The sequence below is a fragment of the Pseudopodoces humilis genome, chromosome 19 (assembly GCF_049639895.1).
Source record: "Pseudopodoces humilis isolate 2021_Gansu_Grassland_sample_001 chromosome 19, ASM4963989v1, whole genome shotgun sequence".
Lineage (NCBI taxonomy): Eukaryota > Metazoa > Chordata > Aves > Passeriformes > Paridae > Pseudopodoces > Pseudopodoces humilis.
This window is the reverse complement of record NC_142218.1, coordinates 2,948,281-2,976,021: the sequence shown is the minus strand read 5'-3', so window position 1 is coordinate 2,976,021 and position 27,741 is coordinate 2,948,281. Positions and strand designations below refer to the sequence as shown.

At 50.0% G+C, this 27,741-nt stretch overlaps 1 protein-coding gene across 1 annotated transcript in view; it reads left to right on the top strand.

Moving 5' to 3' along the window:
* The first annotated feature begins 420 nt into the window (after positions 1-420).
* TOX2 (TOX high mobility group box family member 2) overlaps positions 421-27,741 on the top strand; it is a 148,269-nt gene continuing 120,948 nt past the window's right edge. Inside the window, exon 1 of the mRNA XM_005532864.2 lies at positions 421-596. Within this exon, the coding sequence (XP_005532921.1) occupies positions 495-596 (102 nt within the window). The 5' untranslated portion in view covers positions 421-494. The remainder of the gene's footprint in view (positions 597-27,741) is intronic.

Genomic DNA, 27,741 nt, shown 5'->3' with positions numbered 1-27,741 from the left:
GTTCCTGCTGGGGGCGGTCAGCGCGCTGGAGAGCATCCTCCATCAGCGGCTGGGCACCAGGAGCAGAGGGAAACGAAGCTGCTGGGCACCGTCCCGCGTCGGGAGGGGGCACACCGGGCACGGTGCGGGCTGCGGGGCACGGAAGATGCGACAGGGTCCCCGGCGGGCAGCGGGAACCGGCGGGCGGCTGTTGCAGCCTTCCCCTCTCCGGAGCGGCCGGGGATGGGAGCCGGGGGAGCGCACGGGGCCGCTCCGAGCGGTGCCCGAGCCCCCGGCGGTGGCGGCGGCGGGAGGACCCGCCCGGCCCCGCCGCGAACAATAGCGGCCCCGGCGCGGGGCGGTGCGGAGCGGGGCGGGCCGGGGCCCCCCCCCCCCCCCCCCCCCCCCGCCGCCCGCCCCCCCCCCGCCCTCTCCCCGCGCCAGAGGCACCGCCGCCGCCGCAGCCGGGTCCATGCCCGCTGGAGCCCCCGCCTGCCGCCGCCCGCAGCCCCGGCATGGACGTTCGGTTCTACCCCTCCGCCCCCCCCGCCGTGGGCTCGCTGCCCGGCGCGGACCCCACTTGCCTGGGGCCGCTGGATTATTATCACTGCAACAAGGTACCGGGGGCGCGGGGGTCCCCGGGCTCGGCGCGTCCCGCCGCTGCTCCGCGGGGACGGGGAGGGAAAGTGGCGGCTGCTGCGGGAGGGAATTTTGAAAGTGGTCTGGAAGAGGAGCGGGGGGAGCCGTCGGGTGGCCGGGCCGGGCGCAGCGGGCGGGGGGAGCCCGAGCCCGGGCGCTGCTCGGCGGGGCGGGCCGGGAGCGCAGCTCGGGCTCCGTGTGTCCGAGCCGGGCTGCTTTCAGCTCCTCCGCTCTGGGAGCGCTCGGCCCGGGGCGATGCGCGGGGTGGAGGGGTTGTTGTTGCGCTTGTTGTCGGGTACTTTTTTTCCTGTTGTTCTTCGCCGTGTTGTTGTTTTGCACCTTCTTCACGAGCTGCGGAGCCGCCGGGACGGGTCGCGGCTCCTCCCGAGCGGGTTCCGGCCCCTTCTGTCGCACCCAGCCCCGGGTTGGGGGTGTTCGTGTGCCCCCAGACCCCCAGCACGGCGGGGACACCTCCCTCACCCGCATCTTCCCCGCTCGCTGCAGCTGCGAGGCGAAGCATCCTGCACTTGTAACGGGAGAGGGATGCGCCGCGGACATTTGAGAGCGCGGAGGTGCTTTAGGAAATTTCCCTCATCCTCGAGAAGGCAAAGCGAAGGGGATAGATGCTACTTCGGGGATAAGGAGTTCTCTGCGAGTATCGCCTTGCTCGCTGTGGGTAAACAGCGCCGATGTTTCAGCTACAAAGCCGTGGGATCCAGATCCCTTTGAAGGGAGGGGGATCATCCCAGATGTAATCCTTGCTACCTTCCGGGCCAAATTCGGGTAATTGCGTTGAAAAAAAAAGTTAATAAAAGGAGAAAATGCTCTCCTGCGTCGGTACAGCAGCTCAGGATGCTCTCGGCTCACCTCACTGTTGTGATACTTTGGGATCAAACTCTTAAAACACAAGCAGAAGGAAATGTGTGTGGCTTCCCAGACGCGGCAAATTAATCTTTATTTATCAAGAGATGTATTTAACTGTTTCTCTGTCATTGGGTTATTTAGCTCTTTTGATTAAGTTGTAGCAAACCTAATAGTTCTCGTTTATTTTGAGACACCGGATTATACTGAAAGGGAACAACTTTCGCTGTTTTCGCTTGTATCTGCGTACTGCTGGCTTCAAAGTGTTTTATTATCATTGCCGTTGCTCTTAAAACACTAAATATGCTCTTAAAATACTAACGAGAGCCGGATGACCTGGGAGCAGGACGTTTGTCCTGCTGAAACCTCAGCCCGTAGCGTGTGAAAGCCGAAATTTGGGGTGGTGTGAGCGCGAGCCGCTGGCAGCTGCGGCTGCCCCCAAATCCTGCCGGCTTTCGGAACTCGCTTTTACCGAGAAGTTGTTGGATGCCGGCACCATTTACTTTGCCTGGTTGGGTGCGGGAGCTGGGGCTCGCAGGGGGCTCGGGGGTCCCGTGTGTCCCCGGCAGCGCCCGCCCGAGCCTTGGGGCGCGGGGCCCCTGCTCGGCTCATCCGTGGCCTGAATCCCTGAGATTAGTCCCGGATTAGTTGGTCGCAATTGATCCGCGGGTCCTCAGGCCGGGAGGCTGCGGGAAATCGCCTCTTCTGGGGGTGCGGCGAGCTCGGCCACGGCGGGCTGGCTGCGATGGGCGCTGGGCTGGCCCGGGTGGATGGGACACCGGAGAGGAGCAGCCCAGGTACTGACCACTGCCACCAGATGCTGCTGTTGTCACTGCTACCGAGGATCTTAAGGCAGCGGCAGAAGAAAGGATTTACCCTTTGCTGATATTCAGGGCGCTTTCCCCCTCCACCACCACCACACTTCTTTTCTTTTCTGAGTTATCAAATGACATTTGCTTATGCGGAGCCGTGCACGTCCGTCTGTGGCATGAGGCCGCTGGAATGAAGCCAGGGATGGAATGGGCTGACTCAGTTTCCCTGGCAGACTGCAGGTACAAAGGCTGTAACTTCAGCATCAAAGCGTGGCCCGGAGGGGTGCGGGAGGAGCTGTCTCCTGCTGCTCTGCCTTCGGATAACTCCGGCAGGTGCGGGGTGGGATCCAGCCCAGCATCACCGGCAGCGTGCTGTTCTCTTGTGCTGCCGTGGAACAAGAGCTCTCCTGCTACCTGGAGCCACACTGGATACTCTGGGAAACTCCAGAACCTCACGCCAATCCCAACCCCACTGCTCCTGTCCGGTGCTGGTGGCTCAGCCCAGGGCTGCCACAAAGCATTTCCACTTAAAAAAGCTACAAAGGAGGGTAGGGTGGACTGGAAAAATCGGAATTCTCCCACTATGGCACACAGATATCCCGGATAAAACCCATCTCTGGGAAGGACCTGGGCAAGGAGCACTTACAGGCTCTTTGCTGTCCTCCTGCTTCGCTGTGTTTCTGGAGATGCTCTAAAGCCCTTTGATTTAAAAGGCTTGGTTTTTTCAGGGTTTTTTTGTTTTGTTTTGTTTTCCCTTTCATTTATTTATTTCTTTCTTTAGGGGGAGGCAGCAGAGCTGGGCTGTGCAGTGTCACTGTGCATAAATAACTCGCTGGGAGCACGGCAGAGCTCTGCCATCGCCGTGAGCTGCCTTAGCCCAGAGCAGCCTGAAATGTTAATGGAATTGTTTTGTGCACTTACTGGACATGATATTGTTACTGGGAGGTCTCCTATCTCGCCTGCATGCTGCAGTCAGCCACAATTCCTCTCTGCAGCTACCCAGGGGCCTATTGCACATCAGCACTTCCATTTCTGAAAGGACGAGGGATGTTTAGAGGGATAATGAAACGGGAGTGTGTGTTCAGCCCAGCCATCCCCAGAAAGGGACAGTTTGGGTTTCTCCCCTTTCTTCAACGGCTTCCACAGCATCCCTGTTTTCCCTGGAAGGGCTGGCCACTGGGAGGGATGGAGAATGTGGTGAGGGGCTGGACACTCACAAGTGGGTAAGGAGAGCCCTCCTGCCCCATCAGGCAGGGTGAGAAGGAGCCCTCCCTGCTGCTGACTGCATTTGGTGAGGAGTTCTGATGGATCGGGAATATTGATGACATCGAAGCTGGGGAAAAGGGCTCCCTGTGTAAAACCAGCCCCTGTCACTGGTGATCCTGCATGGAGCAACCTGCCATGGCAGCTGGGAAGAGGAGCCAGCCCCAAACTTCCTGGTGCCCAGGGAGCTGCTGCTCGCAGCCTGATGCTCCTTGGCAGGATTTTTAGGGCTGCAGAGTGCTCAGCCCAAAGTGTGGGGGTGATAAGGAGCCACCTGAGAGGACAAGCTGGAATGAGCATTTCCCACTCCAAGTGCTGGCCCTGCCATCCTGTGGTCTGGATCCAGGACCTGCTCCATCACTGGGACAGCAGGAACACCTCTGGTGTCTGCACAGTGGCCACGAGGGACTGGGGAGGTTCAGCTTAAAATGTGAGGAGTCTTCATCCAAACTTTGACACCCATCGCTGTCATCGCCCACCTGAGCGCTGCTAAAGGAAACACCTTCCTCTGGTTTGGATTCCTTGTTTAAATTTGGGTCTAAACCCCTTTTTCTGTCCCCTCTGACCTTTTTACTGGGGCATTGCTGCTGACCCCTTCCTGCTCACTTGCCAGGAAAGCTTTCACAGGGTTTTGAGTGTGTGGTGCCAGTGTTTTGTGTGAGAGCAGCGTGTTCCTGCACGACCTAAGGGGGCATTTTCCCACCCCTCCAATTGCTTTGAGAAAATGTGGGATGTTTTTTTTTCCCATTTGAGCTCTAGGGAGATACTGCAGCTGTATTTCACAATAAGTAAACCACGGTACAGTAAAAAATGTGCATTTTAGTAACACCAAGGCTCGTTGTGCTCTTAGCGGAGCTTCAGCGACAGGATCTGGTGTGCTGACTGATACACCAGCATGGAAGGGTTTTTCCTAGATCCTAAATTGTGTGTGGGGGTCCATGAAGCTCAGGATGGAGGTTTTCCTTCTCAGCCCAAGCACAATTGCCTTGGCAGGGGAGGTCTGTGATGGGAATCCTGCCAGAGGCCGATACCCTGCGCTCCTTCATGCAGCGCGTGCAGGGATGCTGTGGTGCAGGAGGAGTGATCCTGCTCCCCAGGGACATCTTTGGGGAATGAGTTATCATCTCTACTCTTCCTGCAGAAATAGATTTAAATAGAAATTCTTCCTGCTTGCTCCTGGTGTTACAATGGTCAGACTGGGTTAGCACAATGCCCAATTTCCAGCCAGGGAGATTGATGGGGATTGATGGGGAGGAGGAGGAAGAGGAGGACCCAGCCTGGGAATACCAAATCCACACTGCTGGGAGACCCTGGGAGTGTCTGATCCTTGGGAACCCCCATGCTGGGGGCCCTGTTATTAACCCTGCAGCATTTCTGTAGGATTCATCAGCACTATCAAACCTTTTCCTGAATTTTCCTTGTAGGATCCTGTGGCTTTGCCTCTCCAAACACACCCTGACTCTTGCCTTTTAGGATGATAAATTGACAAAAACTATTTTGCCAATACACCATTAAAATCTACTAGTCATGTGTTGGATATTAATCTGCAACCAATGCTCTCTTCTTCTAAGAACCCTTCAGAAATGGGATCTGAGCTGGTACAAGCCCGAGTCGATGTAACAAATGCATTTCTATGAAATGTTCTGTTTTGACTTTTACAATAAATTGTACGTTTCAGTGATAAACATGGTCCCTTTTTCCTTGTTCCAGCACTGCTTCGCCATTCTGGAAGATAAAATGCATTCTTTCCCTTCCTACTTCCGAAGCCAACTCTGTTTTGAAGTAGCATAAATCTTTCTTTGGAGATGGAGGATTTTGGATGGAGAACAAAGTCCAGCAGATTTTTAATTTGGAGCCCATTTCATTCTCATTTGGCAGGCAGCTCCTATTGATTTGCAAATGTTGATTTTTCTTTAATTATTTTTTTGCTTTTAGGCCCTGAATATGGGCAAGGGCTTCCTCTGAAAAGTGGCTGAGCGACTCAGTGGGACAACCCTGCGTTCTCCAGAGCGGTCTTTGATGGGTTGCACGGCAGAAAGTGTTTGAAACTCCATTATTTTGCCTTGGGCCTTAAGTCAGGGATTGGCAGCTAAATAATGAATGTCCATCCATTCATAGAAAATGTTGTTCTCTCTGCATGCACGGAGGGGAGGCTTTAATCTGGTTGTTTTGGGAACAATGGGAGATGTTTTGAAGACTTGTGTGTAACAACATGTTTGTTTGGGCTGCTGCTGAATGACCTTGTCAAGGGCCTGATCCATGGAAGTCCTTGTAGCAGAGGAGACATCAAGAGACAAAAAATTCAGGATCGAAACTGTACAAGTTTCTCTGATTTATTTACGATTCTTTAAATCAGTGATTGTCCCGTGAATCGGTGTTCCAAAGGCTGTGGGTGTTACACCACCATAACTGCAGGGTAAATCCAGGAACAGCTCTGCCTTGGACCTCTGAGCCTGCAGCAGGCACCAGGATCAGTTTGTGCATCCACAACAGAGAAAACATTCAGTTAATAAACTGTATTTACTTGTACAGACCAGAGCTTCCAATAACTTGGAGGGTGCATGGCTGATCCTCATGCCAGGGCAGTGGGAGAGCACCTGGAACCTGGCAGTGCTCATCCAGCTTTTCCTCCTTCCATCCTAAGGATGAGCACTGCCAGCTCCTTTCCTGGGGGTCCTTGTTACCAGTGTGATCTTTCTGCAGCATTTACAGAAAAATCTCTATTTTCCTGCTGCATACAAGGAGCAGGAGGTGAGGATGCTCCACACCACAGACTGGCCCCACTGGGAGGGGGGAGCGTTTCCCCCTCGAGGTGTAATTTTTCCCTATTACCTTTGTACTCCTCTGTCGTTTTTTTTTTTACAAAACGAGCTCTAAATGCTTTTACCATAAGTTGGGTTATATCTTGCAGTATAAATGAAGCATATAATTGTGTTTTCCTAACAGCTCCACATTAAAAATAGGTTATTGTGTTGCTAATGTGTTTTTCCTGACAATTTTCCATCCGGTGAGTGCGAGGCTTCTGTCTGAACTGTCGTGTAGCAGCACCTCTGCCTCCTCTTGAGATCTTATTCAGTATTCTTCAAGTCAGGCTGAAGTGTTAGTGTCATTAGAGCTTTCAAACTATTAATTCCTAATTGGAGGTTTGAGCTCTAATGTTCCACCTTTGTGATTTTACACTCATTTTAATATAATTAAATAATGCATAATGTATGTTCTATAATATTGCACATAAATTATAGATGGCATATACTATATCCTATGGTGTACATAAATTAGGTATTATCTAATATATGATGTAAATTATATTATATATTATATATTATATATTATATATTATATATTATATATTATATATTATATATTATATATTATATATTATATATTATATTTTATATTTTATATATTATATATTATATACTATATATTATATATTACATATTATATATTACATATTATACATTATATATTATATATTACATATTATATATTATATATTATACATTATATATTATATATTATATATTATACATTATATATTACATATTACATATAATCTATTAGCTATTTTATCTATTATTTATCATATATTATATACAATTTATATTATATATTTTTTATTATTATTTATTCTATATTATATATTATATAATTATAGTGCATACTTGGGGATACACAGCTCAGCTTCAGCAGGAAAAAATCTCCCAACAAAACTTACTGGAAGAAGCACTGATCACACCGCCCTTTAAAAAACAGGAAAAAAATGATAGAAATCAACATTAAATCCCCTGATTTTGCAGCTGTATGACCAGATTTAAATATCTTAATTGTCTGCCTCCCCCCCCATCTTTTCCTATTGTTTCCCTCTGGAGGTTTTGTTCTGATGGATGCCATTTCTCCCCTGAGAAATGGCCCTGCGTGCCGCGGTGCTGCAGGCGCAATCTCTGCGCTGTGCCACAGAACCTCTCTCCGCCGCCCCCATCTTTTGCATGGATTGCTTGACCTCTGCAGATATAATTAAATCTCTTCCTGACGACTGTGAGATTGCAGCTCAGCTCCGTGGCGAAGGGAACTGGGAGGGAAGTGTTAAACAGGGGCCTGAGCCGGGAATTGTTCTTAGGGAGCGATTATTGGAGCGCTGGTTTGTGGTGGTGGCTGCACGTGGCTTCAGAGGAACCTGATCTGCAGAAATCAGCCCAGCCTTGGTCCAAAGCAGCTTCTTGACCTCTAATTCTGGGCTGGACCTGCACACAGGAGGTTGAATTTTGCCAGTGTTTAAAATGCAGAAGGTTTAATTTCTTTCTGTTTGTTTGAGGACTCAGCCCCTTGCTGTCATGCTGCCTTTTCCCCCTGGGTTTCTTAGGATCTCAGTACTTAGCAGGTGCTGGGAAAGGGAGGGTGACAGTATCAGGACCTGTAGGGCACAACTTGCTGCAGCTCTGCTCTGAGCCTCTTCTCCCCCTTCCCACTGAGCATCATCTGCCAGGCAGCAGAGCCTGGAGGAGAAGGTCTGGGACAGCCCTGGCACTGTGGTGGTGCTCAGGGGAGGTGAAGGACGAGCCCTGGCACGTGCCACCCTCCCCTTTGGTGACGTGCCACCATCCTCACTGTCACCCAGGTGGGATTTTCCCCATGACCTGTGGATCCTGTTCCACCTCCCAGTGGCAAGGAGCACTTTTTTATCAGATTAGCCAGATCACATTAGCAGGTTTCTCTTCCCACAAAACCTACCAATGAGTCAGAGTTTCCATCCCCATCTGGGCTCCTCAGGGAGGCTCCATCCCCTTTTCCCTGGCTGTCTGCATGTGCACGGAGCTTTTCCTCTTCACTTTAGAAAAAACAATCATCTTCCTCTCCATCTCTGCTCTTGCCAGTGGCCAAGGTTGGGAGATAAGAGCTGTGTCGTGGTTCTGCCTTTTATCCTCTCCAGGAACTGGCCTAGGTGTCCCTCTCCAGAAGCAACACCTCAGTTCAGGGGCCCCCTGACATCTGGGGGTTATTTTAGGAATAATTCGAGCCACCCTGAGCACTGAGTAGCCACTGCAGGAGATCCAGGTCTGTGGAGAAGTACAAGCAGAGCCTGGGACATCTGCTTCTCTCTTCCAAAGATCTGCATCTCCACATTTCTACCTGTGAAGGAAGTTTCACCTTTCCAGCCAGGTTCACCCAGCCATTTGTTCCTGGACATCTCCCTCTCCCTGGGGAGGTGGTAGGGCTGGGTGGCTCTTTAGGAGTTGTCAAGCCTTTTGAAAACCCTCGAATGTAACAGTTTTAGTGTGAAGGACAATGCTGGGAAGGGGAGGAGATTGTGATAAAGAGCTTGGCCTCATGTGGGGAGCTGGTGGAGCTCAGTCCTGTTCCAGAAGTGCAGGAGAGCTCCTTTCTCCCCTGAGAGCTGGTCCCTTGCTCGAGGATGAGCTGTTTGATTCCACCCCACCATCACCTCTCCTTTTTGCTGTGGGGAAGATGCTCCCAGGGACCTCTGTGGTGCTGTGGAGGGCACAGGGTGGGCTGCTGAAGGCCCCCAACATAAGAAAGACCTGGAACTGCTGGAGCCAGTCCAGAGGAGGCCATGGAGATGCTCCAGGGGCTGGAGCCCCTCTGCTTTGAGCCAGGCTGGGAGAGCTGGGGGTGCTCACCTGGAGAGGAGAAGGCTCCAAGAGACCTCAGAGCCCCAGCCAGAGCCTAAAGGGGCTCCAGGAGAGCTGGAGAGGGACTGGGGACAAGGACCTGGAGTGACAAGAAACAGGGAATGGCTCCCACTGCCAGAGGGCAAGGATGGATGGGATATTGGGAGGGAATTGTTCCCTGTGAGGGTGGGCAGGCCCTGGCACAGGGTGCCCAGAGCAGCTGGGGCTGCCCCTGGATCCCTGGCAGTGAAGGCTGGACGGGGCTTGGAGCAGCCTGGGACAGTGGAAGGTGTCCCTGCCATGGCAGGGGGTGGCATGAGATCCAAACCAAATCATTCTATGATTTTGTTGCATCACTTACAGTTACTAAACCCTAACATTTTTATTTCTTCTTTGTCAATAAATAACAGATCCATTCCCTGTTTCTTAGTTTTCTTGGGTGCTTCTTTGAGGGGTTTTATACATGGAGCCATCTCAGAACATTGTGCCTGCAGTGGAAGAATGATGTATTTTTAGGGAATTAGATCTGTAGTCTCTACAGTCATAAGAGGGGCAGTGTACCCTGGAGTCCTCAACAAAAAGAAGAGAAACTTTGACAGCGTGGAAATGAAATGTATGAAAACCTTAGTGAATTCTAACTGAATTATCTTGGTTTGTTTCAGCTTATGCAACGGCCCAACAAAGCATTAGAATATCGTATGAAGAAGAAAAAGCAGAAGTACTGGCAGAGGGGGGGACATAAAGAACAGAAACTGGGGCTTGTAGCAATGGAAAATATTTTCCCCCTGCTCTGTTTGTTCATTCTCAACCCAGGGAGGCAACTTTTCCCCTGCTGCATTATCTTGTCTCTAAATAGCGTTCAAAGGAGAAGAAGAATGTGCTGTTAAAAATATCAAACTTTTGGGAATGGCTGGCAGACTTTAGCACTGATAAGCATTGTTGATTGAAGATCAAACAGCCCTTGAAGGAAAACCTTCCAGCCTGGGTCCAGCCCTGCAGCCAGACACTGAGGTCAGCCTTCAACCCAGGGATATTTAGGGACTGACACTGGAATTATGGTCTGGGCTCCTCAACCCCAGACAGATGTTGGCAGCACTATGGTTTAAACTTGATAAATCTATTCAAGCTGAGACCAGCAATTATTACATGCCAAGAGTTTGCTTTAGTAGGTGGTAGCTTTATATATATATATATTTTATTTTTTTTCCCCCTTCACTTAAGATAAAGGGCTGCAGGTCATAATGTGAACTGAAGACTGCTGGCATTTGTTTTTTAATTAATTGACAACCTGCATTTCCATGTCAAGGTGGCAAATTAATAGTGGGTGGCCATCTGTTTGCAAAGCAGATAGTTCTGGCTGTGCCAAACATGTGGAGTATTTAACCATTTGATTTAAATCAGACCAGAATGGTGATTTTTGAACTCTCTATTAAGTTGGGTTTTCCATTTAAGACTTGGGCTTTGAAAAGGAGAAAAATATTGAAATGCTGTTTTTAACTGCATAAGCTTGCAGGTCTTTAAGTGAATTGTTTGGCATATTTTGCCTTCTTTTTAGGAGAGGCCAAATCCTGCTGGGAATAACAACATGGAGCTTCAATCACCTGTGGAAGTGAGGTACCAAATTTGTGTGAGAGCACCAAAGAAACAAATACATGTTAAAAATCATCAAGTAGCTGAGGCTGGAAGAGACCTCTGGAAGTGTATTTGAACTAATTTCAACAGCACCTTCTGGGATTGAGATGGCAGGAAAGAAAAATATCAATAGATTTTCTGCTCTAATACAGCGAGAGTCTCAGTGGTGGAGGCTGCAATCAAATGCTAAATAGAAAGTTTGCAATAAAAAGGGCTTTAGTTAGAATTAATAAAATGTGAAACGCCTCGTTCCTTGGAAAACATGTGGTATTGACTAAGATTTAGAATATGTCCTGGGAGCAGGGATCTGGATTGCAGGCTCCAGAGCTGGCTTTGGCATCCTTTCCCTGCATGCATTAATATTATTCATTTATTTATTATATTTTTTTAAATTTTATTTTTTGCCTGGAAAGGTCACAATGTGCAAGTTGGAGAGGAAATAAGTGAAGAGCTGGAATCAAAGGCAGCTTTGCACAAAATTATCATCCTCTTTTCCCACTCTTTCACCCTCCTGTGGTGTGCATGGCAGGGAGATGATCTTTCAGGTCCCTTCCAACCCAAAATGGGTTCTAAACCAGGATCCTTGTACCATAGGCAAATTCAAGTTTATCATGGAAACTTTCCTGATCAAGTTAGATTTTAAGTCCTGCTATCCAGAGCTGCCCTCCAGAAGCTGCACATGAAGCCACAGCCAGTTCCCATTTTCAGGAAAGCATTGCTTGAATTCTCTGTGAAATGTGGATTTTAACATCCTCTTGTTTTGAGGAATTGTTTTAGGATGTTCTGAATCCCAACTGGGGCTTCTCATTTGCCACCAGAGCTGGAAATCTTGGATAGCTCAGAGGCAGGAAGAGCCTGGTGCTGGATCTGGGGCTTGAGCTTGTGTCACTGTCATCATGCCATGAGCACGGGGACGGTGCCAGCTTGGAAGGGATGCTCAGCTTGGCACAAAAAGGTCTCGAGAACAGGCTGCTTCCTTGCTTAGCACGGATACAGCAGGAAGGCTGCAGGACCCACAGCTCCTGGAGAGCTGCTGGGGCTCTTCCCATCACTGGGACACCAGGCCACAGTGTTGAGGGACCAGATGTCCTCAGCAGCTGTGAGACAGGGCTGCTGGTTGCTGTCCTGCTCTCTGGGTGTGGGCACGTGCTTCCAAAAACACCAAGATGTGCTGCGTGGGGACATGGTTTAATGATGGCCTGGTGATGGCCTGGACTTTAGTGGTGGCCTCATGATGGTTGGGCTTGATCCTGGAGGTGTTTTCTCACCTTTAGGATTCTGTCATTCTCTGGTGGCAGTGTGGGACACAAAGCAGGACAGGGGCAAGCTGGGCCACCTGAAACTCAGGGCCTCATCCCTTTGGCCATTGTGGAGCCACTAACGAGGCCAGTGGGGAAACCCATCCTTTGGGGCTTTTTCTGGATTTGGTTTGGGGTTCTTGGGGCTGTCCCGTGCCAGGCCAGGAGCTGGACTCTGGGTCACTTCCAGCTCAGAATATTCTGTGATAAGCATAACCCCCCAGAGTGAAACCCAGCAGCACCAGGCCGAGTTAAAAATGAAGAAGTTGGAGTGACTGAGGGTTTTGGAGCCTGGTGCAGTGAGCTCCATGCCTTGGGACACTGCCTGGGCTCCTCTGAGCCCCACAGTTAGTGGGATCTGCTCATCCCTCACAGCCCTGGAGCCCTGTGAGGCTCAGCTTTCCCCTGTCACGGCTGAGTGTGGCAGGAGTGACTGGAGCGCCTTGGTGAAGCGCAAAGCTCAGTCCCACGCGGCTGGGGAGGAGGTGACAACGGAAAGTTTAAATCCCAGCTCTTCTCAGCCACTATTCAGGCTTGGTTCCCTTCTGCAGAGACTTCCCCTCTCCCTCTCTGCTGTCCAAGTGTTGCTTCTGTTGCATTTGTTATTTATTTTCTTCCTAGCCCGGGGGCTGCTGCGAGAGGTGTCTCTTTGCTCTGCCGGCTGTTCCTGATGCTTCCTTTTCCTTGCTAATACCAATTGTTTCTGCCAAAAGCGCTGGGTGGTGTTATGTAAACCTCGAATCACACGCTATCGCTCCGATCCGGGGGCTCCCAAAGGCGCTGGATCGCATTCGCCCCCGCGCCGGCTCCGCTGCCATCAGCCTCGCGCTGTGCCAGGGTCCCCTGAGCTGCTGAGCCAAGGGATGGGGTGGCACTGGCCACGACAACCCCGGCCATCTGAGCCAGCAGCGCTGCTGGCACTGGCAGCTTCAGTGGGAGGCAGGAAAGCTCCCTGTGAGACTCAGGGCTGGGATTGGAGCTGTTGGGAGGGCGCGGTACCCGCGGAGCAAAGCTGAGGTTCTGGCACACGGGTTCCTGGCGGGGCTGGTGGATGCTCTGGGAGGGTTCTGCAGCCTCTTGGAGCATCTCCACCTCATCCCTGCCCTCAGTCCAGGGCAGAGCAGTCCCTGTGCTGGCTGATGGAATTGGAGCTCCGGCAGCATCCTCATGGAGATACCATGTTCCTCCAAGGCTCCTGGGTGGGCTCCTCTCCTCCTCAGCCAGACAGTGTTCTATCCAAACCAGTTGTTTACCTGGAAAGTGATACTAGCAAAATCCTAATGAATTTCCATGTGCTGCTTCATGTGATTTGGCAGCTGGGATTCTCTCAAAAAAGAAAGAAAATATATATAGAGAGAGAGATCCACCATGGCTGTGTGCCCAACCTCTTTCCCCATCCACTCTACTGCTTTTGAGAGATTAAAAAGAGATTAAATCCTGCTGAGCTGGCAGGTGATGTTGATGAATGTTTGGAGGGGATTAGGGTAAATCCATTCCTCCTTCTGATTTAGCTCAAGATTTGAACTCATTGATAAAATTTGTCCAGATTTTACCTCTGAAACCTCCTTTGAGCCGGTGAAGGTGTAAATGAAGGCAGAGCTTGTTTTTGGAGCAGAAAGGATAATGAGCCTTTGTAAGGCTGATGAAGGCTTAAGATTGCTGTGCATCTACAAGTATTTCAGTGTCCAGTTAATCCCCACTGCCACAGAATTAGAGGATGCCCAGGCCGTTCCTTGGCTGGGGGAGCCTGGCCTGACGCCCCTGCTGTAGTGCAGCACAGCTGTGAGATGCTCTGCAACAACCAACCTGCCTGTGGAGGACATTGATGGCACGTGGCACTCGAGTTCCCACCAAAAAATGCCATTTCTCAGACTAGGGATGACATGGAATGGACACAGCTGTGGATTTGGGCTCAGGGGCTACAGCCAGCCCTTGTCTTGGTGTTCTGGCATTGTTTGGGTTCTGTGGTGGCACTGCAGTGGGACTGGAGGTAATGAGAATGTTCTGGCAGCCTTCAGCAGCTGTTGGACCTTCTGGGAACAGGGATGGTGGGACTCCAGAGGGTGCTCCTGTAAGGTGTCCCAGCATCCAGGAGATTGTCCTCAGAGGAGCACTGAAACCTGCAGTGTTGCCATTTGGGCTGAGGAGCCGTGCTGGGAGTGGCGCTGGGTGTCGTGCAGGAGAGGATTCCAGTTCCAAGGATGTATTTGGAACACGGCTCAGCATCAGCACTGACTGTCCTGGTGGTGGGAGGAATAATCTTCACTGCTCTGTGTTGCCTGTGGTCAAATGAAGGCCTTGAGGTGCAGGAAGATCTTCTGGGGGGGCAGGAGTGCAGGAGCCTCCAGCCTGGAAGAGTTTTACAAACCAGGGCAGGACAAGGCTGCCAGAGCTCTGCACTGCCCGTGGCATCCGTGGCAAGGCAGAGAGGGGAAAAAGCTCTGTGCAAAGCCCCTTGGGTGGTTTTGGTGAAGAGCTCCCACCTGTCTGGAGTCTTCCCCTGAGACTGCTCCTTCCAGAGGGCATGGCTTGGTCAGCTCAGCATTTCATCCCCCCTGTGCCCACCTCAGCTCTGAGTTTCCCTGCATGGAAGGAGTGGAAACTTTGGGATAGCAGCTGTGCTGCTTGGCAAAACTGACATTTAGAGATCACCTGGGTACAGGTGAAGGTGCAAGGTGGCTGAGTGTGACCTGGAGCTGCAGGCTCTGTAAAACAGGGCTGAAGTCAGAGATGGTCTGAGCAAGCAGAGTTGTGGCATGGAGGATACCAGGATCTGTTCCCTGTGGAGCAAATCTGCTTCCTCTGAGCTGCTTTGGATTTATGCAGCAACAGCAGCAAACACAACCCCCTCCCAATCCTTAAGGATGCTGGTGGGGTGGGTAGGAAGCCTGATAATGTCACAGACAACTGGGAATACTTTCAAGAACATAACTGGGAACAATTTAGAAATAATTTCGAAAGAAAGATTTTTTTTTTTCAATGTGTCATTGGAATGTATGCTTTTCTAGAAAGTAGGAGGAAAGAGAGCTTGAAATTAAATGTATTATTAAACAGACCTTTCTTAACTCTCATTAAGGAAGAGGATTTGGAGGGAAGTGTTTTCCAGTTTTTTTATTGCACAAGCTGGTGTTTGCCAAGCTGGTATTCTTGACTCCTTCAAGAAGAGCAAAAATGAAAGTTAAATTCCTTGTATATTGGAAAAGAATATTTGGTATTCATTGTTTGTGATGATGGTAGTCTGTTTAAAATAAAGTTACCTTTGTATTTGCTTAGTTTGACTCTAAACAGAAAAATAATGGCTTTTGTAATGTCTCTATTAGAGGAGTATTGTTTGAAAGCACTTTGGGCTTACATTAGTTGAGTGCAAAATGAATTTCTGCTCTGGAGCAAATAAACCCCAGTGGGGCTGGAAGCTGGGAGCTGCCAGTGTGATGTGGGGATGTGCATCACACAGGTCTCTGGGGGCCAGTTCTTGATGTAATTCTTCATGCTTCTCGTCTTTCCTCCTCCCTTCACTCACCTCAGTGATGCAGCATCTCACCCCAACAAACTTCTTTCACATTTGCATCTGAAACTGGGGGGTCCTGGGCAGCGTGGGGAGGGGTCCAAGAAGCTTTTCAGTGCTTTAAATAAAGCTTTTCCACATGTCAGCACAGACTTTGGTGAAACATCTTTTATTTTCTCATCTGAACACCAACAGACCCTTGCAGTTTGGGGCATTTCTTGGTTTTCTTTTTTCCTAACTGTGATGGGAAAATGGGAAGCAGTAGGGAAGTGCTCACTGCTGGTGCTGGGTGTGTCAGGAGCTGCAGGAGGAGCTCTGGGGTGTGTGAGGTGCCTTTGGGCACCCAGAGCTGTGCCAGAGCCAGCTCCCAGAGCTGTGGGTGCACACACGGAGCTGAGGCTGCTGAAAACTCAGCACAGCTTCTTTTGCCAGCAGTATCCAATGATGTGTCTGCCCTCATCCCAAGGCCAGGCTGGATGGGGCTTGGAGTAGCCTGGGGCAGTGGAAGGTGTCCTGCCCATGGCAGGGGGTGGCATGAGATGAATTTTAAGTTCCTTCCAACCCAAACCATTCTGGGATGATTCTGTGGGACACAGGAGGAATTAGGACAGCATCTGGGGGCTCTGCTGTCCCCATGGCCACTGCAAGCAGCTCTTCAGACCTAAATGTTCAGTTTGGTCACATAACAACACACACAGTCAGGACCACCTGCTCGCCCCTTTTCCTTTCAAATAAAATAATGAGGACATTTTTGTAAAAAGCAGCAAAATGCATTGGAAAGAGAAGCCAAAATCTCTCTGTGCAAAGGCATCAATGATTTTATTTTAACCTTAATGTTGCATTTAGTTTGTTACCTACAAACTATAAAATGTGGGTGGGGATGACTGATATGCTGCTGGAGGGATCAGTTCCCCACTGTGAGCAGGAGATGTTTTCTGGGCAGGGCTGGGTGGGATGTGCTGCTCTGGGCTCTGCAGCTCTGTCCCACAGCTTCCCCCAGGATGCAGCATCCAGTGTTGGATGTGACAATGCCCCTTTTCTCTCCCAAAGCAAAACAGAGCTCATAGCTGGTGTGAAGCCATGAATTTGGGTGATAAAATGCTGTGCAAGCTCCAGCTCTTCCATATTCAGTTTTTAAAAGGGGGACAACAAAGATGGGGACAAACTTTTTAGGCAGGGCCTGTTGCTACAGGAGAAGGGGTGATGGTTTTAAACGAAAGGTATTTTTGGTTTGTTTTTTTTTTACAATTACAGTGGTAAAACACTGGCACAGGGTGCCCAGAGAAGCTGTGGCTGCCCCATCCCTGCAGGTGTTCAAGGCCAGGCTGGGGCTTGGAGCAACCTGGGATAGTGGAAGGTCCTGCCCATGGTAGAGGAGTGAAACTGGATGGGATTTAAGGTCCCTTCCAACCCAAACCATTTGTTCTGGCAAGGATGTGCCCAGAGGATGCAAACCTCCCCGACTGCTTTGCAGGCAGATGTGCAGTGGTGGCTGTGGAGTCCCCCAGCTCTGCATGAGGATACAAATGAGCTCTGCTGGCTTCTTTTGTGGCTCCAGAGGGTACAAAGCTCTGTTTGAGCTTAGGGTCTGGCCTGTTGGGTACCACTGCAATGACGTGTGGCCCCGCAGAGTTTCGAGGCTGCAGCTGAAAAATGTCCTAGTGGGCACTAAGGAAAGGATGGCTCCTAAAATATATAGCTGAGGTGGGCAAAGAGTGTGGATATGTGGGTGTATAAGGGAGTGAGAAATCATACTGTCACCAGGGAATTTCTTTCCAGGGCTATTTTCCAGAAGAATTTCCGTGCTGTGGGTTCTGCATTTCCAGGTGTCTGACACGTGGTACCCCAGAGCAGAGCAGAGCAGAGCAGAGCAGAGCAGAGCAGAGCAGAGCAGAGCCCTGCCCTGTGTGCTGGGACAGCTGTCTGACACCACACTGGTCCTCCCTCTCCTGCTGCCAGGGAAATCCGTGTCCTTGCAAGCCATGGGCTTGGTGAGATTGCAGCTGGGGGCTGTGGCCTCTCCCTCTGCTTTGATAGGGAGTTTGCAATCATTAGATAGTCATAAGAAAGATGATGCAGGTGAGAAAGTGTGGTTTAAGCTCAGCTTTAGCTCCAGAAGACCTGAGAGCATCGATGCCATCAGCATCCTCCAGCTGTGTTACACAGGGGTTTGCACCAGGCTGCTGCCTGTCAGCAGCACTGACCTTGGAAGAGGCTCTGAAACAAATGGGACTGCTCAGACATCCCTGGTGGGCTGCAAAAAATGGGACTTCAGACATCAAAGAGTCAATTCCACCTCTGAACCCCTGGGCACTGTGGTCGATTAATTTGTGGAGTGGGTTCCTGGAGCACTCTGAAGCATGTGGCTTTGGTTTTTACCAAAATCATCCAAGTTGAAAAATTCATCAATCCTATTCCTTCCTCCCAGTGACCACAGGCTTGGCAAAATTCCCACATTTTTCCTTCCTCTTTCTCTGTGTGTGAGGTGTGCCACCTTCTCACATGGAGGGCTGCAGGGATCAGGATGCTGCCTGTGCTGTGGGAGCCCTGGACACTGCTCTGAGCCACGATGGGATGGATCCCCAGCTCTCCAGGATGCTCCCTGTTTAGTGTGTTGTCTGCTCCTTTTACTTTTGAAAAACTGTGTTAAAAAATGACTAGAAGAGGAACTTACCCATTTTCAGGCTCTTGCCTTGCTCCAGTGGTGAGAGGGTCAATGGGAGAGGTGGCCACTGGACTGGTCACCACTGTCCCTGTGGGTTTTGCTGAGTTCCTAGGCAATGAGTTTCCGAGCTGGACTAAGATCTGTGTTCTTAGTGACTCTCATGGATTGCACTGCTGTCCTGTGCCCATAAAACCCTGGTTTATGAGGGAGGGGTGGTGCTGCTAGGGGGAATTTCCCCAGAGAGTGGCCAAGTGACTGCTGAGTGGTGGATCAGAGGAGGGTCCCTGGAGCCCCCACAGGGACCAGGACCTGGGTGTTGGCTTGGATTGGTGTCTCTGTGTCTGCCTGGGCATGAGGGAGCCATGGAGGGGAGGAAGGGGTTAAGATCAGTGCAGATTGTCCAACAGGAGCAAGCACCTGGCTCTGCAGAGAGACTTTCCTGTTGTGCTCTTTCCATAGAAAGGATTGCAAAGATCAACAGTGCAGCAGAGCAGAGACCCCTCTCCTGTGCCCCTGGCCCAGAGGAGGTGCCCAGATCCATCCCCAGGCCTTGTCCTTAAAGCCCTCTCTGATACTTTGGGGCTCCAGCTCATGTTCCCACCTTCACTGACCCTGAGCACCAAGGAATGTGTGAATGGGAAGGAAAGCAGTTCCAGTTTACCCACCTTTGTTAAATTTGATATGAGCAGCCTTTAATAATGAAAAAAACCCAAAAAAACAACAACAACAAAAACCCAAAACAAAACAAGGAAAATCTTCTAGCATGAAGCCCAAGAGATGGGTGGATTTAAGTGCTATTAAGAGATTACTGGTAATGCCCAGCTGTTGGCTCAGGTGCAAGGCAGCAGCAGCACAGCCTCATTTCTCTGGCAAATGCAGCTCATCCCTGAGCTGTGGAGCCCCATCTCTGGTGTTCCCATCTTTTCCTCTCTGCTTGTCCCACCAGGAGCCCTGGCAGCAGCATCCACAGGGATGGGAAGGAAGGCTTCCCTGGGATGTCCATTCTCTGGTCAAGGTGCCCCTTGCTGTTGGACATGAGCCTGCAGCCCTAAAGCTCCTGGTTTTGAGGAGTGAAACAGCTCCTGGCACTGCTCCTACGTGTTTCAGGAGGTTGTGGCCTGAGGGCAGGGTAAGGAGCCTCAACTGCAAGGTTTGAGTTCACTGCTTTAGTTTAATCCCTTCACATTTCCTATCACAGCTCCTTGATGAGGATTATGAGTGCTTCTCTCCACCAAGTCACTTCTGGTGGTGAATTAAATCATTGCATTCCCCACCCCCCTTTCCAGTATTCAGTGTTCTGAGCTAAATTAGAATAGGAACCTTCTCAAACCGTTCCCTTAATAAAAGTATTTAGTTAATAGATGATGCATAGCTCACAAAGCTTGCAAGAATCTGACATGGGGTATCATAATATTATGATATTTAACAGCAAAACCTACTGCATTATCAACTTACCTCTATAGCATGGAGGAGGCAACAGCTGAGGCATAAAAACTAATGCTTCAGTGTGACAGAGCTAAAATTGAACTTGGCAATTACCGCGTGCCTGATTCGCAGCATTGTGAAGTGAAGCTACTATATAAATCAGCTCCAGTAATCACAGGGTTTAAAATTAGTCAGTTACTATTAACTCTGCCAGTGTTAGCATATGCTGAAGAATTATAAAAGTGAAAGGTATGGAATATCTAAAGTACAGGTTTAAAGTAAACCACTTGAACAAGCTCCCAGTGGGAGGATTTGAAGTTCATGCAGAAGTAAGGTTTTGGATACTCTGACAAAGGGTTGTGGAACACATTTAATTGCACATTGCTGTCTAATCTTTTGAATGCTTAACATCCTTTCCAAAGCACCTTTTCATGTTCCCAAGACTTTCACAGTTCACAGAGGGTAGAGTGATGATTGAATTTAATTTTTCCTCCCCTACAGGATTTTTTTTTTTTCAGAGCAGCGCAATTCAAATAGTTCGCAGAGCTCTTCAATGCCAGGCATAGAAAAAAGGAAACAGCAGGATAATGTTTAAAAATCATTATGGGGAAGTGAAAGGCTGCTCTGAGCACAGCACAGAAATTAGCAACCGCTATGATTGCTAAATTTTTATTCCATGCAAAATTCATGGAATTTGCTGCTATGAAAAATAGGGGAGTCAAGTTATTTAATAGGATTCTAAATTATGTAGGATGCACAAATATTTTATATGGGGCAGGGAGCTGTGTGTGTTTCTGTAGGAGAGTGGGAGCTGGAGCAGCTCTGCTGGGGTCAGGTGGCTGCTGCCCTGTCCAGTCCTGTTCCCTCATTCCTCTGCTTCGTATCAATCTTTTAGCTCCATTTTGGAATTAACGCTGTTTTGGTCTCAGTGACACCCGGCTGTGATGAGTGTGCTTGGGTTTGTCACCTCTGAAGGCTTTCTAGGAAGGGTGGGGACAGGCAGCTGCCTTGCAGGGGGGTCTGTGCCCCTTGCTCCGGGCTCACTGTGTCAGGGGACGTGTCACATGTGCCACCTCCTCTGATCACAGGCACCTTGTTGGGGCTGCACTGTCCCAGGGTGGTTCTGAATGAGTGCTGGAGGGGATGGCACAGTCCCCCCAGCTCTGTCAGCCTGCCCTGGGCTGCTCCTAAAGGATGCTCTGGCACTTGGTCTCATTTCAAGCGCCTCAGTCCCTGGTTTCTCCCTCTTGCATCCTCTCCAGGGAAGGTGGGCAGTGGTCTGATGGGGTTTCCTAGCTGGATGCTTTTCCTGCCAGTGGATCTGACTCCCTTTAAGGTTTCCTTACCTTCCCCACAGCTCAGGCTGAGCCCTCCTAGCCCACAGCATCCCCAGCACTCCTGCGAGGCAGCTCCACCCCTGGCCTTGCTCTTTCCGTGTCTGACCTTCAGATTTTCACATAAGTCACGATGACTTTTGTGGGTTTTCTTTCCCTGCTTGCCTCCTGTCCATACTGTTTTGTTCAGTCACAATCACATCTGGTTTTACAGAATAGGCACCTTGTGTCTTGTTTCTGACTCCAGTGAAGTGGAAACATTGCAGCAAATCTGTGCTTTAGTCTTTCTTTACTTTTAGTCCCCCCATGTGTCCTAATTATTTAGTGCAACTTGTTCAGCCAGTGGTTTTGAAGATGCTCCTGCTCTGGCAGGGATAAGGATCAGATGAGACTGTTTTTTCTCTCTATCTCTTTTTTTTCCCCTCTTTCTCTCTTGTTTTTAGAATAGAGAAACCAGAGGAGTGGCAGCAGCTGGACCATGCCATGCTCGTGGCAAAGAGCACACAGAAGATGCTTTGTTAGTCAAAGTGCAGCCTGATCAGATGGAATTACAGAGACACAGAATGTTTTGGGCTGAAAAGGACCTTAAGGCTCACCTCATTCCACCCCTGCCATGGCAGGGACACCATCCACTGTCCCAGGCTGCTCCCAGCCCCGTCCAGCCTGGCCTTGGGCACTTCCAGGGATCCAGGGGCAGCCACAGCTGCTCTGGGCACCCTGTGCCAGGGCCTGCCCACCCTCACAGGGAACAATTCCCTCCCAATATCCCATCCATCCCTGGCCTCTGGCACTGGGAGCCATTCCCTGTGTCCTGTCCCTCCATCCCTGGTCCCCAGTCCCTCCCCAGCTCTCCTGGAGCCCCTTTAGGCCCTGGAAGGGGCTCTGAGGTCTCTCTGGAGCCTTCTCTTCTCCAGGTGAGCACCCCCAGCTCTCCCAGCCTGGCTCAGAGCAGAGGGGCTCCAGCCCTTGGAGCATCTCCATGGCCTCCTGGAATCACTCCAGCAGCTCCACATCCTTCTTACACTGGGGCTTTACTGGTGGATGCAGCACTCGAGGTGGAGCCTCGTGAGAGAGCAGGAAAGGGGCAGAACCCCTCACTGTCCCTGCTGCCCCCGCTGTGGGATGAGCCACAGGGATGGAGAAGTGAACACCAAGGGCTGTTTGGGTGCCCTGCACGTGATCTCAGAGTTTGTCTCTGTGCTCTGTGATAAAGATTGAAGGCTGTGAAGGTCACTGTGCACTGATGAGCCTGTTTGCCATCACTCTGGGGACTGTGCATTTTGGAAATAGGCTCTGTTATTGGCCTCGTCCTCAAGAAAGCGTTACTTTATCAGTCAGAGTTAAACCTTGCTGTGTTCCATCAGAGGGTTTTGAAATATATAATTTTCAATTGACTGGTACAGGGTAAATTGCCCCCATTCTCCCTGCCAATAACTTTAAGATTCATGAAGAATTTATCAGTACATTTAACACTTCCACTGAAACTCTATTTCAGAGGTTATGGAAATGAGCTACAAATGAAAGTCACAATTCAGAAAGCAGGAAACATGCCTGTGAGTGAGGAAAAAGCTGTCACTGGCATTGTGAAGAAAGAGAGGTATAAATAGGGCACTGGGTTAGAAAGCAGGAAATCTGTGTGGTGTGGGTTTTACTTGGAATTTCTTCTGGTGACCCCAGATAAGATTGTTAACCCTTGTCTCTGCAGGCAGTTGTACGTGCTCGCTCCAGGCTCTGCTTCTGGCTTTTGGGCTTGTCTGCATGAGCTGACTGTTTGAAAGGGGAGCCACTCCATCAATCATGGGCGTGTGGTTTTCATGCTTGGGAAGGATCACTTCACCAAAGAGACTGGATTTCTCAATATTTCCTGTGCAGCAATATTTAGCCTTGTCCCCACACTGCACAGCCTGGGGGGAAGAGTCTGTCCTTGCAGGCAGCCAGGGTGGGTGTCACAGACATGAGGACAAGTCCTGCTGCATGAACTTGCTGCAGTCGATGGCCACAACTTCATGTTCGGTTTTATTTTGATAGAGGAGGTGAAATAAACACTGTAAACCAAGAGGGACTTTTCTTATCTCTGTGATGGGCCCCAGAAGAGCCTCCCCTGTGAGCCATGGGTGTCCCTGTGTGGCAGTCCTTGCCTGCAGCCTCCTCAGGACTGGGCAGAAGTGGCTCCAGTGACAAGGCTGTGTCCTGGGAGATGTAAAATTCCAGTTCCAGGTTTCTGCCCAAAGCAAGCTGTGGTGTTTCAGCCTCCTACCAGCGCTGCTAAGTGTGTAGTGTATCTACAGGACATGATCTGGTGTTTGTCATGTCCTGCAGTATAACTTTGTTAAAGTGTTTGGGTTTTTTTTCCCTGCATACACCAGATATGCTGATAGTCTGGGGGGATCCATCAGGGTGGATAGCTGGGATGGGAAAGGCACAGAGACAGGAGGGGTTATGGCCACTAAATAAGGCCCTGTGCAGGACCCTGCCCCAGTGAGGCACAGGGATGTTCACTGCATTGTAGAATCACAGAATGCTTGGGCTTGGAAGGGGCCTTTAGAGGTCACCTTGTCCAGCCCCCTGCCATGGGAGCCTTCCATGAGACCAAGCTGCTTGGAGCTCCATCCAATCTGACCTTGAACACTTGGGGTTCAATGGCTGGGGCATCTTCGTTCTCTCTAGGCAACCACTGGTTTACTACCCTCATTGTAAAAACCTTTTCTAATATCTCACCAAAATTGATCCTCTGGCAGTGGGAGCCATTCCCTGTGTCCTGTCCCTCCATCCCTTGTCCAAAGTCTCTCTCCAGCTCTTTTGGAGCCCCTTTAGGCCCTGGAAGGGGCTCTGAGCTCTCCCCAGAGCCTTCTCCAGGTGAGCACCCCCAGCTCTCCCAGCCTGGCTCCAGAGCAGAGGGGCTCCAGGCCTTGGAGCATTTTGGTGTCCCCCTCAGAGGAGAGGTGGCTGTGAGAACAGCCATCCCACCGTGGTCTTTAGTGCCTTAAAACCCATACTGAGACAAAACTAATCCTGTGAGAAGGGGCCTGGCCTCTCTGACAGCTCTGCTTTCAGTTCCTGGGCTGGCAGCTCCAGAGCCTGTGTAGGTCAAGGGGTCATGCAGGCCTTAAATAAAATGACAAGTGACTATGATAGCTCTGCCTGTTACCAGCTGTAAATTTGGCCTAGGGAGTTATTTCAGGCTTGTGCAGCCTAAAATTTTCTCACAGCCTGAAATCACATCTCCAATAGAAATAATAACCTCCAATTGCTGCCATCCCTGCATGCTCTGTAATAAACAAATGGTGCTTCCCTGGAGGTGTCACCCCGGGAGCGCTGGCGTCGAGGAGTGCTTGTCTCACAGATGGAATTCAGGAATTCTCCTGATTCTGGAGAAGCTTCGAGCTGTGGGTGTATTTTGGTCCTGGCTCTGTTCTCTGAAGGTTAAAACAAAAAGGAAAGGTGATGATTGCTTTGTACCTGGCCAGGGGGGCCTGATCAGCTCTTGCAAGCTAACTCTGAATCCTCCGTAGGAAAACATGAAGGATTCCCCATGTTTCTGATTTTTGATGTCCCTTGTCCCCAGCACCATCTGGCTGTGAATCCCAGTGCTTTCCCAGGGACATTCCTGTGCCAAACCTGTGAACTGGTGACTCTGTGCAGGGAATCCCTTTCCTGCCTCTGCCTACAGTGAAACCCCCAAACCCAAGCACAGGGAAAAGGATTTGCCCTACTTGCATGGCCCTTTGCAGAAGCTCTAGCTGAAGCTGGTGGGGACACAGCAGTCACACCCCCGTGCCAGCAAAAGCAGAATTTGTCCTGCCCCTGGAGCACACAAACATTTGTTCTGTGGGCTCTGCTCTTCTCTGTGCACAGGTTGTTTTGTTTCCTGCGGTGTCTGTGCTGCTGTTGAGGCAGTTCCACGAACCTCCTGTTTCTCCTAGGGCTTGTTTTCGTGGCAGGTGTTTGCTGTGATAAAATATTGATGGGGAGGAGGAAGGAAGGCTCAGTGCTCGGGCTGGCCATGCCTCTCGTTATTTTTCAGGTGGGAGGTACAAAAAGGGTCACATGGTGATTTAAAAATCAACCAAGGTCAAGATGGAGAGTCTGAATTTGTGCAGTTTGAATATAACTGGGGTTTGATGCAGCTCAGGATAACTCTGCTAAATGCCTGCCTTTGGCAGAAGTTGAAGCTGGGTTCTGGCAGGGATGATTTGCCGTGGACAGAGGGGCAGGGTGGCAGATGCTGCGAGGTTTCCTGCCACGATTTGGGGTGTACAGCAGCATGTGCCAACCTGTGCCACTGCACTGGATGTCCCAGCAGCTGAGGTCACCACATGGTCTTCAAATGCCCCAAAATGCAGCGTGGTCCAGCTCTTGCTGTCTTTGATGTCATCAAAGTGGAAGAAAAACTGAAAAGGAGGCCTAAAAACCACACGGGCTCTGCTGAGCTCCCGACCTCCAGCCTGCCCAGATCCTTCCAGGAGGAGACTCCAAGGTGATGCCAGCCCATGGCACGTGGTGGGCACGGGCTGAGCCCCAGCATGTGGCAGAGGGGCTGGCACAGGTGGGGCAGCATCACCAGTTTGGCAGCTGGGCTGAGGGAATGAGCTGCTTTGCACCCCTGTAGGACCCTGATGGTGAAGGGAGACTCGTGGGGCTGGGATGAGAAGCTGCATTAATTTCCTTCTAGACTCATTACATTGCTGCTTTTGTGCTCTTGCCCAACCCTCTCCTGCCTGCCCTTCCTGCCTGCCCTTCCTGCCAGTTCTGATTTTCTGCCCCAGCAGGCTGAGGCTTCCCCAGCTGTAAGTAAAGGTGGAGCACAGCGTGTGTAAAGTGCTTTTGTATTGGACAAAGATGCTGAGTATTTAACAACCAGCCTGGAACCTGCAAGCAGAGAAACTCTTCTCCCCTCCATTGCATGTGACAGGTTGGGCAGGTAGGACCTTGCTCCATCACATTTCTGCTTCTTTCTCTAAGTAAATATGTTGGATGATCCTTCTTCCTTCCCAAGAAAGAACAATCCCCGATGCCTCTGGACCTGTTTTGTGGAATATTGAGAAACATCAGTGTGAACATGGTGAAATCAGGAATGAAGGGAAGAAAACCAGATGAGACAAGTGTGAGGGTGGAGAGTTTCCTCTGGCAGTGGAGATGGGACCTTGCAGCACCAAATGCAAGACTGAATGGGGTTTTGAGGAGCTGTGGAAATGTTGCAGGGTGGCTTCCAGTGAGACCAGTAAAGTTCTCCCAGTGCAGGGCTCAGCAGCTTGGCCTTTGGTGTTTTATTTTTAATACAGATCTGAAAATAAACCCTGCTTTTGTCTTAATTGAAACAAAAACAGGAGGTGAGTGCCCCAGAACCTCAGTGTGCACAAGCTTGAAGTGGCTGTGGTTTTTGTTTCTAGATACCTATAACTATCTGATGAACCGTTTCTGTTTGGTTTCTTTTCTAGCTTATTTTTATTTTTTCTACTTTTCCTGCATGAAGAAAGGCTGATTTTTATTTTTTCTGGCCAGTTTGTAACTCTCTTGTTGCCAGCTTTTGCCATCAGCAGCTGTGTTCATGCTGGCTGCAAGCGAGTGTGCCCCAAATCCGCGTGTGTGTGCCAGGTCTGAATGTGAGCTCCAGGCAGGATTTTAAATGACTCTAAAAGCCTTTCTGCAGCAGTGCAGGTGTAACACTCCTGGATTTGCTCTAGCACTGATGGAAACAGCATGAGCTGCAGGGTGAGGGCTGCAGGCTGCAGTGCCAGTCAGCTCTGCTGGAATTCCCAAGTGCCAGTGGGAGTCAACATGGGCATAAGGTACTGTCCACTGCTCTGGGTACTGCTTTGGGCTGGGAGAGAGTTAATTTTCTTCTTAGCAGCACAAAGCAGTGCTGTGTTTTGGGTTTAGTGTGCCTGTAATGCTGATAACACACTGATGTTTTAGTTGTTGCTAAGCAGTGCTTACCTAAGTTAAGGATTTTGTGGTTTCCCAGTCTCTGACAGCAAGCAGCAGGGAGAATGGCCAGGACAAGTGACCCAAACTGGCCAGAGGGATATTCCATACCACAGGCCATCATGGCCAGTATAGAAACTGGGAGGAAATTGGCCAGGAGGGACCAGTTGCACTGGTCAGCAGGTAACAGATTACTGTACAGGGCATCACTTGTCTTTCTTGGGTTTCATTTCCTTCTCTCTCTCCTGTTCATTACAATTATTATTATTATTATTATTACTATTAAATTTTGCTTCATTTCAATTATTAAACTCTTCTTATCTCAACCCATAGGTTTTACTTCTTTCTGATCCAATTCCCCCCCACTGGGAAGGGGCAGTGAGGCGGCAGCTTCCTGGTGCTGAGTTGTTCTCTGGGGTTAAATCACCACAACTAATCACCTGTCACAACTAAACATCTGCCAAGAGTTAAATAAATGTTCACTCGCTCTTTGTACTGAGGAGAGACCTGTGCTCAACTCAAAGGGACAACCAGTAACTGATCCATGAGTCTGGGGTTTGTTTTTGCTTGTTACAGTGAACATTTCTGCTTCATAGGGTGTTTTTTTTCTTCATTTCTCCTTCCTTTGGAATTGCTGTTCCTGTTCCTTGTCACTCATGGGCTGTGCTGCCCAGGGACTGCTAAAATCCAGCAAGGGCTTATCAGAGCTGATCCCCAGAGTTGTCTCAGCCCTTTGGGGTTCTAGGCAATATGTGGGTTTAATTTGTCATTAT